The sequence below is a fragment of the Equus quagga genome, chromosome 2 (assembly GCF_021613505.1).
Source record: "Equus quagga isolate Etosha38 chromosome 2, UCLA_HA_Equagga_1.0, whole genome shotgun sequence".
In the NCBI taxonomy this organism is placed as follows: Eukaryota; Metazoa; Chordata; class Mammalia; order Perissodactyla; family Equidae; genus Equus; species Equus quagga.
In genome coordinates, this window is record NC_060268.1 from 12,161,564 (window position 1) to 12,180,616 (window position 19,053).

The window sequence follows — 19,053 nt, forward strand, 5'->3', positions numbered from 1 at the left end:
TGAAGAATAAAGCCTGAACTGACTTAAAACACTCTAAATTTAGTAAAAACAAAGGAAGAAATAAAGACAGCCACCTATTATCTCATAAACTTTTCTCTTATTAAGGATTTATGGGTGGTTTCAGGGATTGCAGCAAACGTACCACTGTAGCGCGGGACGCTGATAGTGGGGGAGGCTGCGCATGCGTGGGGTTAGGGAGTAGGAGGTCTGATAGGAACTATGGACTTTCTGTGCAATTTTGCCGTGAACCGAAAAACTGCTCTACAAAATAAAGTTTATTTAAAAAAAGTGCTAAAAAATAAAAGTAAAAAAATATATAATTTATATATACATAAGTATATATAATTATTCATATCACAAATGATGAATCTCAAAACACAGTTCGTAAGAAATTTTATCACCACTTAGAAAATCATGTTGCCCTGGTAATCAATTTTTTTTCACATTCTGTTTTTCTACTGGAGGCCAAGAGTAGTAAGAGAATCGTTTCTATCAAGTTTAAAAAATAAAGACACCCAGAATCCTTTTTAATAAATTTATTTAAAATAAGAGAAATTTATTTTTTTTCATAAAAGAGTAGAACCTCAATCATTTTTTTAGGAGTAGCCTTAGCATTTCCTCTGGAAAGGAATCAATCCTTGTTGGCGAGCTGCCAGTAGTCCTAAAACCACTCTCTCAAATATTCTAGATGGTCATGTGTAAGAAGCTACCAGAACTCTATTAAGTGAGGTCCTATGGAGATAAACAGTAAATTTAATCAGTCTTTTAAATCCCTCTACAGCAGATAGAAATAAAAAATGCATTCTTAAATTCACACTTGACAACAGGAAAAAGCACACTGTGTGATGCCCCTAGTCTGAAGGTTTTTATTTCAATTGGGTTTTCAATACAGACAGAATTAGATTTTATCCTAAATTAATATTATTGATGCTACATTACATTCTATCAAATATATGCTACAATACTTTGAAAAAAATCAAGTTTCTAATGATATTGGTAACATTATATTTGAAAAGAATAGAGTGCTTACAAAACTAATAATCATTTCAAACACTATTTATGTTTCTTAATACTTTTGAAACTTTTTTATAGACCTATGTTTCACAGCTAGATGGAATAACAATGACAACAACGACCACCATTTACTCAGGCCCTGTAAAATATGTCAATCTTTTTTTTGTTTTAGCATCTGTAAAAATCATTACCACCAGCACACTAGTGAAAATCACTACTCTGGTATGTGAAGTACATCATGGGCTCATTTCCTGTTTCAGGTACTACAGTAGGACTCTTACAAACACAGTCTGTAATCTTCACAAAAGTCCTAAATGAATTCTCTCCCTATTCCACACAAGAAAATCCAGGCTTAAAAATAATTATGAAATTTGCACGTGAGTCCAGGCAGGTGTAAGTGATAGATTAAAAAATTGAAACCCGGGTCTATCTAGCTCCAAAAACCTGTGTTCTTCCTACCAAAAAATTTTATTGAAATTATTAAATGCACTGGTTCTCCAGTGCAATTTACCTTCTGCTTTAAAAGAAACAAAACACCAAACCGCACTTCTTATTTAGGGAAAATATAACATTACTTACTAGAAAGCCAATTATTAAATACAATTCAAGTCCTGTAATTTAACACAGAATGATTAATTATCTAGCTAGTTTCAAAACCTTGAATTTCCAGAAGTGTCTGATGATAATGCTTAAGGAATCTTTTTTTTTCTACCAGCCATCTTGCTGGTAGAAATGGATGTCCATTCTATGCAACTTGCCATTTCCTTCCTCTATGCTTTAAACATAAAACAGCTTATGAAAATGATACGATATTCTACAATTATATTTTAGTCATAGTGATCAAAGACATTTTAAAAGCATCATAAATGTCTTTCTATAGTGTTTCTAATAGATGTCTACTCTTACAAAATGCTTGCAAATCATGCAGTAGTTTTACATATAATCCAATTACAGAACAACAGATGGACAAAGGTAAAAAGAATACATACTTTGTAAAAAGAGAGAAAGAGAAATGAACTAATAATGAAAGAGGTTGATGGTGGCAGACAGGTTCCAAATGCCAAGCAATAATAAATAGTATTCTGACTCAATAAGAAACCAACAAACCACCTACAAGTTACCTTTTGCTAGGTTTCAGTCCCAAATAATTGTTTTGTTCGTAGAAAAACCATAAGAATCATGGCTACAAAAAGAGAATTGCTAGTCCAATTCTAAAATAAAGAAGACAGCTGCTTTTTACTTAAATCCAGCATGAAAAGATTTTTTATATATTTGCTAGCCTCCAAGAAATTGCACCACGTAAGGACCCCGTAACATCAGCAGTTCTAGAAGTGCTTTTTCATCTCAAGTTTCAAACCATGCTCACTTTTTACGCTTAAAAGAAAATGGTTTAAAAACGTATGATTCATATCCAAATTGAGATAATACATACAAGAAAATAACTACTCTGTGTATAAAATACATATTAATTACAATCTCCTAAAATAACAAACCTAAAAATAATACTGAAGAAACTCATGAAATTGAAAGTTTTTTGTCTAAAGCCTCTTCAAGCTCTGTAATTCTTAGCATTTCTAACCTTCAATTGGTAAGAAATATTTAAAAGATAGCAGACAATATTTAATTGGGGTAGGCACAGTAACCTTTTTTAACCTTTCTTAGGGAACACTGACCCCTAAAGGTTCTAAATTTAAGTAAGTTTCAGTATCTTCTCTATTTAAGTGGCATCCAGACTTCATTTTTCCTTACATTACTGTAGGTATGTCGAGTCACGGGGGACACAGTTATTCATAAATAATACATAAACTACTTCCAGCCGACTGTTGTGCACCGTAAAACAACTAAACCCTTTCTGCTAATTTAATAAAAATCACCAAAATTTAATATAAGAAATATCCAGAAATTTACCATACTATTCCAAATAATTACTCAGGAGAGATCTCTGACCTCCATGCCTTTTTTTCTTACATAATGAAGCAAATAATAAGCAAATGCTAAAAAGGGGCGAACAACCAATAACACAACAACTCATTCTTTCCAAGGGCTGACTCAACAAATGTCCTTTGATTATGACATTTCACTTTTTTCTTAACAATCAGAAAAAAAAAGAACCTTGAAAAACAGAAAGTTTTCACAAAAGGGCAAAACACCTTTTACTTCTCAAGAAGCAGAAGATGTTATCAATGCCCACTTGGCAACACGCGTTTATTCTCTCACATATTGCTTGCATCAACTTAAACATTTCATTCATTCAGGGTTGTTTTTTTAACTACTTAAAGAACCCTGGACACAGTTTGTAAATGTCTTCACCCTTTCCACCTACCAACCTTAGCTTCACATGTTCCAAACTGTCTATAATGACAAAAACAAAGAAAAATGTAAATGGTTGTATCTGTTTCATTATATACGTCATCAACTCTTTGACTTCAAATATTTCAGCAGTCTTTCTACAATAAAGCCAGGAAACAAGAAGCCACATCAGCTTCTTTATGATGGAATGTGTAAGACAATGCAAAAGCCTATCTGTGTAATACAAGTTTTAATTAGCTCAATTTCTTAAATAAGTAAAATAATATTAAATAAAATAATTATTTATTAGAGCAGACTCTGAACACTAGTGCCAGAGAGAGCTTTAAAGCAAAATGTACTCTGATAAATCCCATGAACCAGGACATCCGGCAGACGGCATGTGAGATTTTACTGTTTAAACATATCACTTATCACAAAACCCAAAAGAGACTACATTTACCTGTTTAATTTTATTTCTTAATAATGTTTCATTAACAGGCCTTCTATATAAAAGAATGTCTTAGTCCTATTTCCAATGTCAAAAAAATGCCTGTAAAAATGCAAATTTTCTTAATGATGTTTCAGTCACGTCTATTGTGGTCTGTGCCTCCTGCAAACTATTTATGCATCTATGTCATTAGCCCTGAAACCTTCCTTTCCGTAAGTGTCCTAGAGCTTCAGCAGCTTCCCTTCCTTAACATCTTTCCTGGTTATTTTACATTTTTGAGAAGTATTTCCTCCACAGCCTCTAGCGCTTTGGATACTAAAAATAATTCTTTTGGCTCCTTAAAGATCCTTTTCTCTATAATTTGAATAACATGACTTTCACAGTGAATGTGACCTCTGAATAGGGAACATAAGCAACAGGGGCATCATTATTTACTTCCTCTTGTCTTATTTTGTACATAAATTGAATAAAACTGCTCTGAGCTCTTCAAAAGAATGTTTGTTTGCTTATTTGCATATATGAGTTAAAAAAGCTACAAGTTAGTTCCCAGCTTCAGACCAATACCTACTTATCACAAACTTGAATATAAAGACAGTGGATCAAAGTGTCACAAAGTCCATTCACTAAAACTATTAACTTTGCATTAAAAATCTTTACTTATCTTACTCAGGTATTACTTGCTACTACTTTGTACACAATTCAATCAGTTACTTGGATTCTAAACTCTTAACAAGCAGCCTAGAGTCACAAATAAGCAGAGAAAGGTTGCTAACAGTGGACAAAAACTGCAAGAAAATTTGTAACAATATGGAAATCAAAAACAAATACAGAAATCAAAAAAAAGGTATACTCAGAAAGCATAGCATTATTTTATACCCCAAAAGAATGCATAGCTATTAACTTCTTTAGTACAATGATGATAGAACAGTCCCCCAAAATGGCCTTTAACCTTCTGAAAAATGTAACAGTGTGGTTGACATACGGCAAAAAAGGAGCCCCACTGGGGTAGAGGGAATCAAAACAGGGAGAGATGTGTGCAATGTTTTGGTAATAATCCTATTTTTAAAATTATAAAATTTAGAGGAAATAAAAACAGTGTACAAAAAGTTTAAGCCAACTAAATGCACTACTATACTCAGAATGATTCATTTCCTAAGGATTCCAGATTTGCAACATTTTACTGCAAGAGACCTCCACTTAAAACCTAACATTTTTAAACCTCTTTCCATTTGGCTCCTTCTATCTTGCTCTATGGATGGATGCGCTCTATCTAGCTCTCTATCCTCTCTCTCTCAAGGATCTATCCATCCATCCATCCATCCATGTCTCATCTCTCTCTCTCTCTCTCTCCCCCTTTGAGGTGGTCTTAGTCTTTCAAACTGTTCTCTGACTTTCCCCCCCTCCACCTGTGCATATCTGTGTGTATCTTTTTCTCTTTTTCTCTCTCTCCCCCCTTGTCTCTGACTCTGTCTTCATGGCTCTCTGTCTGTCTGGGAGCATCTTTCTCTGTCTGCATCTGCACATCCCTGCATGTCTGTGCCGCTCTGACTCTCTGGGCCCCTGTGACTCCCTCTCTCTGTGGGTGTGTCTTTTGGCGGGCACGTGTCTCTACATGTATCTCTGTATCCATATGTCTCCCTCTCCGTGTGTGTGTGTGTCTCTCTCTGTATACGTGTATATCTTTCACTGTGTGTCTCTTTTCTGAGTGTGTCTGGGTGTATGCCTGTGTCTGTCTCTCTTTTTCCCCTGTCTCTCTCACTGTATGTCTCTCTCTCTTTCTTGCAGTGTTTTTCTTACTCTGGTATTTCTCTGAGTACTGATGTGTGTATCTTTCTGTGTATGTCTATACATGTGTGTCTTTCTCTCTATGTGTGCCTCCATATGTGTGTCTGTGTCTCCCTCTTTGAGTACAGCATCTCCCGTCCTGTGTCTGTAGCTCTCTTTCCGTTTGTGTTTCTTTCTCTGAGTGGACTGCTCTGTATGTATCTCTCTCTCATTCTCTCTATCTCCTCTCTCTACCACTTTGTGTCTATGTGTGTTTCTTTCTCTCTCCCAGTCTGTTTCCCGCTTCCTCTTTCAAGATCTCTTCCTCTGTGTGTCTTTCTTTGTGTCTCTTTGGCAGTATGGGGGCCTCTCTGTGTGTGCCTCCTTCTGTGTGTGCTTGTCCGCCTCTGTCTACTATGTTGGACAGAACAAACACACTTCATTCAGTGCGTGGAACTAGCACAACACCTGGGTTTGGTATCGATACCTGAAAAGTCCTTGCCGTCTGACCGGTCCTCCATTGGTACTTCTCTTCTTGTTTGCTCTGGCAAAGTCTCTGATTTTTCCTCCAAGATTTGAAGCTAAAATAAAGCAAACTCTAGATAAATAAACTTAAAACAATGCATCAGAACACACCTAAACCTTACCTTTGTTTAACAGAGAATTTACAGGATAAATGGTTTTCTAAAATGTTTACAATGAGACAATTAACCACGTATTTCAACAGGTAAAATTAAATCTTTTTTTCTCAGAAAAAGCTTTTTTCCTTCACACTTATATTTTAGTAAATACAGTTTAAGTTAAGCTTTCTAGACATTTTTGCTCCTTTGGCTGGAGAACCATTTAATTTATTTAACTTAAGTCTTCTCCAACTATAACTTCAACAATTTAAGAAAAATAAAATTTTTACTCTATTTGTCATAAACTTTATATCAAAAAACTTAAAGTTTATTGATTTGAATCTATAATGTATATTTTCACATAAAACATTTTACACTTGTAAAAGTAATTTAAGAAAGCTATTCTAATTTTTTTAAACATAAAGACTAGCATTAACTTATGGAATTATTGCTATTTCTTTCTTGCATTTGTTTTCACAATAAACATGATAAAAGGTATGCAAGTTTTTTTTTGGCATGCTTTTAAGGAGAATAAAATTAGATTTACCTCACAGCTAGAACTCTGCGTTCTTTAAAAAGTCCTCAAATAAAGCTGTAGTCAGCTTCTCCTTTTCCAATTTTCTCTAAATATGTTGATCTGGAGTTGGCAATCTTTTTCTAAGTTCCTCATTTACTTTTGGATTAGCTGAAAATATAGGAAGTTATTAATATCAAAGAAATATGTTCTAGTCAATGAAGCCATTTCCCTACATATTGCCCAAAAAGGTTAATAATAATTGCAGTCTTTTAATAAGAGATTCATATAGCAAGACATGTAGAAAATACAGTCTTTAATAACCTCTGGAGTATTTTAAAACATGTCTTACAGGCCTTAATGTGCTTAGTAATATACTATTTAAAACCATAATTTTATCCCTCTGCAATATACAATCACTCTTCCTCATCATTTACCCAGCTAATGAATGCCAGCAATTAGTAAAATGTAATCCCATTGCACAATCATTTTAATGCTTTTAGCACTCAGAAAAGTAAACACCAAATTAATACGGCTCAAGCCATATCAGATCCTAGTTGGAAGCAAGCAATTATAGTTCAGCTCCTCAGGTGTAATTAAATGATTGGAATGATTTAGTTCCATAAATGCAAGTTAATTCATAAGCAAGCAACAAATATACTGGGAGTAATTACAAGAAACATTGACAGTCTAACAGGGCTAATTCTTCCACGAGCCTGACACAGTAAAATGCTGCCCTCTCCCGGGCATGTGAGTGAATATCTCAGAGGAGAAAACAACAAAAAACGCCCCCAAAACCTAACTTTTAAAAAGCCACTAGAAAAAATAACAAGAACCAATCTATCAATTTTATTTTATTCCTTATACAAAAAATTTTAATATATGGCTTACATGTGATAATTTCTACACACCCTGGTAATTAATGCTTTTTCCGATCAATATGAATATAAGTCCCAAAACCCACCATGCAATTCTCATATGGTTTAATGAAACTAAACCATTCATATATGACGCTGACAGACTGTAGGTGAAACTGAGAGTACCCCCTGGAACACCAGGCCAACGCCTATATTCTCGCACAGGTAAACCCTAACTGGACTGTTACAGCAAATAACTAAACTATGCTATTCTAAGTCCTAAAAATTTGCAAGAAAAATAATCTCTGGAAAGCGTAAAACAAAATACTCAGTATTACTGTGACTATACATAATGGTCTGAAAGTAACTGTTTTTAGTGAACTTTAAAAATAAAAACTAGAGCACTGATAGAATGTCATTATAAGCACATTTTAAAACATAAAGAGTAACAGATAGTACAGAAAATAAAATGCAACCTGATTTTACTTAAGCCATTGCTAACTTCTTACTTCCTTAGGCTAAAATTCAGAACAAACTGACCTGTATCCTACTCAGATGGTTCTTAACTAAACCTTCAGAAGCTTATTTATTATACATTTAAATTGTGCTATAATCAGTAAGTCTGTGTTAACACATATGTATTTGAAGCAACTAAACCCAATCAGAATTATCCCTTTGACTTTCTTCAAAATTGAGCACAGTCTCAAATATTACCAAAAGCACAACAAATGTTTAAATCTCCGATAAATGCCAACGATACTTGCAGAGGATAATGTTTAACACTATCAACACTTTGGGGGAGTGAAGGAGCATTATCGCCCTTCTAACATGCTTTCAAATGCATTAAAATAACCATATTCTAAGTCATATCTTCTGCAAACTATAAAAATAAAATAAATCAAAATATTAAAAAGTCCTGCCACTAAGTTTAAAATGTACAGCACATTTGCTTTGCCCTTGATGTCACAGTCTTATTTTTCAATTCATACCTTGTACACTGTAAGTTAATTGCTTCTGGAAAGTACTTATTATTCATGTAAAAATTAATGTGCCAATGTGTTTAAATCCTCTTAAATGACCATTCATGCATCTTTCTTCTTTAAGTACCAATGAAATCTGTCAAAAGACATCAATGCAAAATGGTCTTAAAAAAAGTTCTAATAGAGATTTTTTTTCTGCTAACACAAGATTTTCATATTCACCAACTTTACTTAAATTCCATTAATTTTTTAAGCTACTTTTAATAAATTCACCAAGTAAAATTTTTAGGCCCCATAGTCTGTCATTTGTGTTCCAGCTGACATTATGAATATTAATAACAGTGTTATCCTGATTAAATAGGCTTCATATGAAATCCCTGTGAATCCTATAGCTCAGACATCTCATTTTTCCAACTCTTTATGAATTTGGATTCAGACATTAAACTGGAAAAATCTTAAAAAACAGATTTAATGGCACATTTGCATATTGTCAAGCAAAAATTAGATGTTCTAATGATTCAAATGATTATAACATATATCTACATATTGTAATAAGGATAGGAGATTTCAGTAAACATGCAACACATTTTACACTTCTATTCATTTTAGGACAAAGGATTAAGACCAATAAAATACTGATTCCTTTCCTTAGACTCACTTTAAAGATTTGATATCAATCAAAATTGTTTCAATCAAAAATTATATATTCAAGTTAAAACTAGTGGGATGATTTTATAGTAGACATCAGATAAAGTAGACTTCTTAATCAAAATGCTAATTTAGTACATCATAGACAAAACATAAGTTAATTGCTTTATCATTACTAATGTATACCAGGTCCAAGTAGCAAAATAAAATTGATTTCCAACTAAAGTTTGTTTATAAGTTGTGCTGGAAAGAATTACCCATGTTAAAAAAGAAAAACAAAATCTTTACTATAATGGACAGAACATACTATATTAGTATCTGTTCAATTAAATTCTTCTCCATCACCGATTCCTAAACTCACTCCTCCCAAGTTGTTTTTAATTCTCAAAGGAAGTGAGTCTTATTATGTAGAAGAAAGGAAAAATACATAATAATTAGGAAAACGTATGCCCCCTTCTCTCTATAGTTACACGGGAATCTAAATAGATCTGCCAAAATTTCCTAACTTCACCTTATCAAAAAATGTAGATGGAAAAAATTTAAACAAACATCTCTATGTTCTCAAACCTGACTTGACTCTCCTTATTTATTCAGCACTAAAACACTTTATGAAAGAAAATTTGTTCTTTGACCAGTCTAAATTTTCTAATCTGCCTAAAAAACTATAAGTAATTCTGACATTCATCCTTTAAAATTAAACAATGGCTTTTTGATAGAGAGACATTAAAAAATGGGATTTCATATGCCAATGCAACAACATCCAAGATTTTTTAAACCTTATTTTAAATAGAAGATGCCCTTCTTACCTTGCACATTATGGCAAAGGCTTTTGGCTGACTTTGGTTAATCGCATTTTTTTCCCTAATCCCTCCTTAGTTAAATCAGAAATTTGTGTAAACTGAATCCAATAGTGTCAAACTAGAAATCATTCATAACACTGCCTCATACCCAAGTATGACTCCAAAAAACTCCAAATTTTGCATTTCCTAGACTGAGAAATGTTGATAATTTCTGCATTCAAATGGTTTCATTAAAAGGCCAAAGGAGAGCAGTATATTTCTGAGAGCCAAATACTTTATCGCATAAGTCAACATATACAATATATGCATACGTTCTACAGCTGGATTTTTATCTTATTAGACAAAAGTCTCTCAAACATTCACAGTCCCTGGCACATTCTCTCTCAAAAAGAATTCCTTTCACTCACGTTTCTCACATCACAGCCCACTCCCTACCAAGCTCCAGACAACTCCAGTTCCTCAGAGCCAGGGGAAGCGAGAAGTGGTTTAGGGAGAAAGGATAAGGGATAAGGGTGGCCCCACACCACAGCTATCAAAATTTAAAATGCATATTCCATTTGACTCCTCAGTTCCACCACTAAAAGTATTTAGAAAATTATCTAAAACATGTTTGTATGCACACGGATACTCACTGAAGCAGTACTCCTGTGTAAGAGAAGATACGCTCGAGTCATGGACTTCTTTCTGTTCCTTGGCTTCACCAAGCTTATTCCTGCCTCAGAACTTCTATCCTTACTATTCCCTCTGCCTAGAATCCTCTTCTCTAGCTCTCTAAACCATTTTTCTCATCATTAGGGCTTGCTCAAAAGTCATCTCTTCAAAAACGTTTTGCCTGGCCTTCCTATCTAAGGTAGAAACTCCTCTCTCATCACATCCTTTATATGCTGCTGCCTTCATGAAACTCATTTATTTAGGTCTCATTTCATTGTTTTTGATATATCTCAGCCAATTATGTATATACAAGTTACACGTAAGCAAGGCCCTGGATCTTCTCCTTTATCTGATCCTTAGAAGGGTGTCTGACAAACAGTAAGTACTCAGTATATTTTTGATGGGCAGACAGGTGGATGAATGGATGGATAACTAGTAGTAAAACAGACCTAACATAAACGTTCATCAATAGAAAACTAGTAAATAAAATGCAGTACAACCACAGAGCAAATCTATATGATTTGTCTCTAGAAGGACACACAGGAAACTACTACCCGTGGTTACTCTGAAGAAAGGGCCTAAGAGTTGAGGTGGGGAGAGAGAAGGAAGGGAAAGAAGTATTTTTATTTCATTTTATATCTATCTGTATAATTTGATTTTTTAAACCATGTATATGTGCTATTAACCTAATAACTAAATATTAATTAATAATATTGAAATCGGACAGCAAACTTTGAAGGAAGCCACGTTACGTCTGAGCAATCCAAAATGATTAGAAAGGAACGAACCTTGATGACTGCCTTGAGACTTTGAGAAAACTATTCTTGCCTAATTAACCTTTCATATCTATACTTTGTTATGGTTGTTTGCTTGCTTAATTTAAGTAGAGTGAAAAGTGCAAATTAATATATGATAGAAATCTTTTGGAATAGCAAGGCTTAAAATGAATAAAAGAGTTTCCTGAGAATTAAGCAAATATTTCTTAAAATAATCAGATTTCTTTGTTCAATTAGGGACTATTTACAATAGTCTTAGTGTTCAAGATTCTAAAACTTAAAAAGTTTCTAATAAACATTAAATTGTTCTATATTACGACTACTGTATGTTTGTCACAGATAGTTCCCCTGTGTTATATGCTTTAGTGATCAAGAAATTACTATCAAAAAAGTTGAACTACTTCCCATCACTGAAGGTCACAGAAGGACATTAAATTAAGAGGAAATAAATATATGGTGTTTAAAACATATGACTGTCATGGGGCCGGCCCAGTGGCATAGTGGTTAAGTTCGTGTGCTCCACTTCGGCGGCCCAGGGTTCATGGGTTCGGATCCCAGGCGCCGATCTAGCTCCACTTGGCAAGCCACACTGTGGCAGCATCCCACATAAAATAAAAGAAGATGGCACAGATGTTAGCTCAGTGACAATCTTCTTTAAGCAAAAAGAGGAAGATGGGCAAGAGATGGTAGCTCAAGGCCAATCTTCCTCACACTCACACACACACACTTACATGTGTATATATGGCTTTCATGTTTTCAAAACTTGGAGGGCAAAATAATATAGCACTTGGAACACTGCAATAGTTTTCAGTGCCTGTTGCAAATGACACTTTGAGAATGGGTAAGGCATTGCATAGCCTACTGATAAAAATTTTTAAAACCAAAACTTTAAAACTAGCATTATTTTCAGAGAGTTCATCAGACACAGGATTTTCTAAAATATCCTGAAACGTTTTGCCCTAGGTCAAACTAAACTAAATCACTTAATCTAGCACAGAACAGAATATAAAAACAAAGTCAGCTTATAGAATAGTTTCTCTAGGGAACAAACAGCCTGTTTTCTTAAGATTCACGCAGGTGCCAAGTTCTGATGCAATGACACGCTCCTTCACACAAAGGCTTGAATTTCCACACAACCAATGGAAGTTCTTGGCAAATCAAAGGTAAAAAGTATTAGAGCAAGTTAAATCGATCTATAATGGAAACTAGAATGAGCAGTCACTTGAAATCAAATAAAACTACAGCTATCAGAAAATGTTGTTCTATAATAAAGTAAAAATAATAAGGTCTTAATTAATTCATCATACATCATATTGCTTACTAATAGATTTTATCAAAAAGCAATTTAATAATTCTCTATAGCTTATATAGTTTAATAATAAGTACTAACAGAGATATTAACAAATAGAGGCATATATATGAGAATCAATATGCTCTAATAACAACACTTTTGCTTTGTGGACAATTAATAGCAATTCATACACTGTATAATTAATACAATGTTGATTTATGCAATTTGCTAAATTTACAGAACCTGATCATTCCCAATGGACAGTGCTGCGTGCAAACTATGCTTCTGCCTTTTAAAAGATAACTTCTAGGTTGCAAAACACAATTACTAGAAACAAAATCTTTAAAGAGGGTAAAATAAATGGTAGGCTTACAGCTCTAATTTTTTTGTTCAATTTCAAGAAAATAACAGCCATCAGCTTCACTTCCCTGAGGAACTGTAAAAAGCTCATGTATTTCTTAAGAGTCATTCTTAATAAAGGTTTTCATTAATGAAAAGTATGTAATCAGAATGTAGTCCTAAAATAAATATTCCATAGTTAATGTAAAATAAAAACATAGTAGAAAAAGGAAAAAGATAAGAAGCCAAACTACATGGACATTTCCTTCAATAAACACTTTTATTCTTCTTGCATTTAAAATTATAAGATAGTTTCAACTATAAATTATATATAAGTATTGTACTAGCTCTTTTGTTCATCATACTATAAAGGCTTTCTTAGGATCTAGAATTATATGTTCACTAAAAATATGTTTCAGAAAACACATTTTTTTAAAAAAATCCTCAAATGGCAAACCGACTGAATTGAAAATATTACTTATAAAATTAATAGTAATACAATTGTACAGTGTTCCAAAGTATTAAATAAATTAAGCAATGTGTGCTGTTCATTTTTTAAGACATTTTCCAAAAAACACTGATGATCTTTCATTTTAAAAGATAAGAATTTTACTTCTTCCAAGAAAATTGCATCTCTATGATGTGTTGATTTATACAATACAACCACAACTACTGCCAAATGGCTTTATGAATAACTTGACGTTTTATACTAATTGTGTAAGAAAACCTTTTATAAACTGTGAAGAAAATGAAGAGAAACCGAAAACTGAATCTTACGCTGTCATAAATATTAAAACTACTACAAAACAGCAATCACACATTCTAAGCCTCCTAGTGGGAGTACGTAACACTAATTAATATGTCATCCTGGGTGGGAGTGGTGGGTAGAGATGGCGGGGAGAGGGGAGCAGGATTCACAAAGCAGGCAGGACATTGGGGTGTAGATGAAACAAGATTAACACGAGCCATGAAGGATAAATAATTGGTGAAGCTGGGTAATGTGTACACAGGGGTTCATTATGCTGTTTCTCTACTCTTGGACGTTTGCAATTTTCCATAATAAGCAGTTTAAAATACATATTGTAAAATAAAAGAGAATATACAGCATTATTTAATTTCTAGCAAAAGTCATCAGATAATCTTTTACAGAACCAGCAAGAAGTATTCCATTTCATATTAGAATGTTATCAAAACGCCATCAATCTCATGCCTGATATATATACACACACGATATATCATGCAACTAATACTGTGCAACATCTTTCACAAATACATAAACACACACACCTCACATGGATTCTATTCTGCATGTCATCTAGAAAAAAGCCTACAAATTTTGTCTTAGCATGCAGGAATCAAAAAGGAAATATTATCAGCTGAGGGAAATGTACTTTATTTATTGAAATGCTTTGGAATTACTCCCTGACCTTAAATTTAACAACTTCCGGAAGCTAAGACCTTATGTTACCAATGATCTAGTGCATATGGGAAACAGGGTAGGTACACTCTGTCACCTTTAGCAAACATTTTCCTCACCAAGCTGCTTAGAGGCCACCTGCTACACCCTGAAGCAACAGCCTAGTTAGTTACTGATCTGACTTCCAACGTAAGTAACCAAGTTTATCATTTGTTGGAATCATAACTACACGAACCTGAAATATTCCCTAATTTTATTTTAAAAAACATTTATATTCATTTCTGGGAACGTTTCCCATTTGTAGAACAGTTATATTTCTTTGTATACGCACAATAATATTCTTTAACTAACAAAGATGGTGACTTATGCAGAAGAATCGTAAGCAGAAATAGTGACAATGACTATATCAGCATGTCTCAAAATTTCAACACCTTGTATCATGTACTATGTGTTAATCTACACTTGAACGAACAAATTCAGGTAAAGTTTATATTTGATTATACTGTTTAAAATAAAATTATTTCAATAGATAATAGCTTCATATCAATGAAAGAAATAAGTATGCCTATAATCTTTCACTAACGCAAAATGATAATTTGCCACAGGCCAGGTCCTGCATTCAGTTTGATTCTTTTTTGACTATTTTGAGAAACTGCAAACTCAAATCTCATTTTGCCTGAAAGAATTAAGCATTTGCTGAATTGCCTCCTGATACCTACCATTCCAAACTTTGAAATACTGACTGAAATACTTTAAAATATATTTTGTAAAACACAGATAAGCTCAAAAGGGAGGGAAACATTCAGGTGTCAAAATCAAACCATCACAGTTAGAGAGCGGGACTTGAAGCCAGGCAGTCCATGAGAATGTGGAGACCCAACAGCCTTAAAGGTTAGAGTTCAACTACGCAGACTCTTCCTTCGTTAAATAGCAATCAGATCATCACCAACCACCTGCTCAACTTCTTAGCCAGACATAAGGCACCCAATGAATTAGGTGGAAAAGTTAACTACCCAAGACCAAAACCAAAAGCCTTTGCAACAGTGGGCAAGGAATCCAATTTTGTACTAGAGACAATCAACTAACGTAAAACTGGTTAGCAACCTCAGACCACACAGTCCAGCTAGAAATTTTAAAAGGAAAAAAAAAAGTAGGTCATGACCCACATTCCTTTTCAAGATAATTTCTTCTGAAAATAAGCTCATAGCCATAAAAAACTATAAGACATACGAAAGAATCTGATGTAAGGAAAAATATTACAGACACAAAAAAGAGAGGTAGGGATTCATACCTGAACGAGTTAAAGCAATCTTGAAAATAGGTATAATTTTTAAATTGCCGAATAAAGCAATACAACCAATCAATAAAAGCAGGCAGGGGCCAGCCCGGTGGCGCAGTGGTTAAGTTCGCACGTTCTGCTTCTTGGTGGCCCAGGGTTCGCTGGTTCGGATCCCGGGTGCAGACATGGCACTGCTTGGCACGCCATGCTGTGGTAGGCGTCCCATGTATAAAGCAGAGGAAGGTGGGCACAGATGTTAGCTCTTTTTTTTCCTCAGCAAAAAAGAGGAGGACTGGCAGTAGTTAGCTCAGGGCTAATCTTCCTCAAAAAAAAAAAAAGAGCAGGCAGTTATTAAGTAAGCATAGATATAAAAAATAACCAAGTAGAAACCATAAAAATCAGAAGTACGTTCACTGAAGTTGAAACTCTACAGATGAAGAAAATACTAGAGAACAACGGAAAAAAGAATTAATGACATAGACGCAGAAGGGAGGAAATTCCTCAGAATGCAGCACAGAGTAACAGGAAAATATGAAAAAGAAGTTAAGAAACACAGGAGATAAATAAAAAGCTCTAACGTATGTCTAATAATGGTTAGAGAAGGGGAGAACAGAAAAAAGAAAGGAAAAGCAAAATAATTTACTCTGGTATAGAAAATGTTTCCCTGGAAAAAAGTAACTGAATTAGAGTTACACAGTAGCGACACCACCTAATTCCTATGGAGATGCATTCCCAGCATCATTCTTGTAATGATCTCTCATTTTCTTCAAATTCCCTGAAATTATGGCACATCCACATTGTTTTGTTATCCACAAATCAGAGCGATGCGTTTGATACCCTTCATAACGTCAAGAGACATTTGACAACGCTAAGCCTGCAGGTCTTCAGCCTCTGTTTCCCCAACCTTTACATGAAGGCACAGGGAGTCACCAACATAACAGCATGTTAACATCCAGTATGCACTATTTCTTTATTTCCTATAGTCCATCACTATCACTTGCACATCTCCTGTCACAAACTTAGGCAAAACTGTTTGCCAAAAGTCAAATGGCAGAATGCAAAGCCACACTTACAGGTGGAGAGCATACAGAACAGTCTGCAGTCTTAGTTCTCACTGGCTAGGAGCATATGACAGCACTCAGAGCATAGGAAAAATACATATTAGCAATATTCTATAAAGTATTTCTTTCTTTATACAGAAACAAATATGACAAAAAAAAAAAACACCTTCCCCCATCCCTACCTTCTTTCTCAGGAAGCTGGCAGAGAATGTGCTCCACTGAAAGAAGGGAGTAAACCACTAAAGAGAAGACCCTAGTTGGTAAACAGGTCTACCACAGAAGAGGTCCATCTGTGTCTGGCATGTAATAGCTATACACCAGACACACAGGGAGATCGTTCCAAGTTGACGGCATTAAGGAAACTTCAGGAGTAATTTGTTCAAGAAAGAAGAGTTTGAGAAGAGATTCAAATAAACGACAAAGAATTTGGTGTTGATTCAATAGTAAATAAACAAAAATTTAAGCAACAAAATAAGTAAGATAGCAAAAAGCTGAGCAGGGGAGGGGGAAGGGAAAATAATCAAAACATACTACATGTATTAGTTGTGAACAGCATCTACAGAACCAGAACAACGCAAACAGTATATATTTGTGTAAACAACGTTACCATATAACAATACTGGAAGGATGCGAAAACAGAATATGTTCGTGTGTACTGACAGCAGAGGCGTCAAAGACACCTATATCCTTGCAGCTACTTTCTCCCACCTTTCACTCTTCTTTCTATTTGGAAGAGGTGAACAGCTAAAAATCACACTTCTCAGTCTCTGGTCTGAATGTAAAAAGGGTTCTACCAAGTACATGTAGTCCAGCAAGATACAGAAGAAGAAAGCAAGGCAGAGGTCACCTGTCTGCTATCAGCATGTAAGGTCAGACAGATGCGAGTGTGTCTGGTGACAAGGACTCTGCAGTCTAATGTCTAGCACGAGCCTCCTGGACATGACAGTCACTTGTGGTGGCAGCAATAACAGCTTTCTGACCTCTAGATTGCAACAATATCACGACCCCGAATCATGGTCTAGAAATAGTCCCTGACATCTCTCCCAGCACTTGGAATAATTTTGTAAGCTGTTAATCCCCTATACAAAGGCTCTTTCTACTTGAAATACCTAGAGTTGTTGTTTTTCCTTCCTATGACATGACTGATATCCATCTTCCGCATCTTTGACAGCAGAAAGTCAACGAATTATAAAACTGGGGCGGGGGCATCAAGAAGCAGTAATATAAGCATGCTATATAGAAAGATGGAGGGACATTTCAAAAGAATTCAAAGATTTCATAACAAATCTTATAGAAATTTGACTCTTTAAGAAAAAGACAAATAAAACATTCTGGAAATGGATAGTGGTGATGGTTGTACAACAATGTGAATGTACTTAATGCCACTGACCTGTACACTCACAAGTGGTTAAAATGGTAAGTTTTACGTTATGTATATTTTTCTACAATAAAAAAACTGAAAAATACTTTTTAAGATACAAGAGTTTTATTGCTTCATGCCACTATATGATAAAGTTTTATAACATACAAATAAAAATATAAATAGATCATTTTAATAAAAAAACAAATTTCAGATAGTAATCATGATTCTTTACACTGTCACTTTCTTTTCAGCTGCTTGAATAAAGTCATGCAAACAACATAATGTGATCCAACCCATATAGTTCCACATTTCGTATTTACACTACAGTCCTGTTCATAACTTACAGTTAAAAACTGTAAGTTGCAGTAAACACTAATATGTTCGCTGGTACACTTATGATTCAACTAAACCATTTTTTATTTTCTTGACTTTTAAAAACAACGATGAGATATAATTTACATCATGTAAAATGCATCCATTTTAAGCGTACATTTGATGAGTTTGTATAACAAAGACTCCGGGTAAAAAGCTGCCTCGAGCCCCTCTGCAGTAAGTCTACCCCACTCCCCAATCCCAGGCAACCGCTAAGCTCCTTTACTACATAAACTGGATTCTACTTCTAGAGTTCTCTAGAAATGGGCTCATACAATGTATACTTGAGGAGTTCAGCTCCTGGCCAAAAACCTATGTGTAATTTTTCAGACCCAAACATAGGCAATTGCCGAGGCTTTACCTGGCAGGCCTCACAGGAGGGAGCTGCCTCCCTCCCTACACTAGACTTTGTACAACCAACACACTGCAGTCTCTAGACGGAGCTGCTGTCAAGGACTCAGGCTGCCCTGGCTGGCCATGCTCTTGGGCTTATCTGCAGTCCTAGCCCTTCAGAAGTCTCTTTATCTGGAGCCCCCTCAAGAGACCTCCTTAAAGGCTGGGGGAGGGGGG

General features: G+C 34.8%; 1 protein-coding gene across 8 annotated transcripts in view; it reads right to left on the minus strand.

Annotated features, from left to right (window-relative positions):
* The window catches only part of MIPOL1 (mirror-image polydactyly 1), a 301,403-nt gene that overhangs the window by 239,154 nt on the left and 43,196 nt on the right, over positions 1-19,053 (minus strand). For 4 of the 8 annotated variants that reach the window (XM_046653537.1, XM_046653536.1, XM_046653538.1 and 1 more), the window contains exons 3-4: positions 6,683-6,820; positions 6,003-6,096 (exon numbers count right to left, since the gene is read on the minus strand). In XM_046653537.1, the coding sequence (XP_046509493.1) occupies positions 6,003-6,036 (34 nt within the window). In that variant the 5' untranslated portion in view covers positions 6,037-6,096; positions 6,683-6,820. Of the gene's footprint in view, positions 1-6,002; positions 6,097-6,682; positions 6,821-8,495; positions 8,623-15,699; positions 15,878-19,053 lie in introns of those variants that run through there. The other 4 variants (XM_046653533.1, XM_046653532.1, XM_046653534.1 and 1 more) reach the window with 4 other exon arrangements.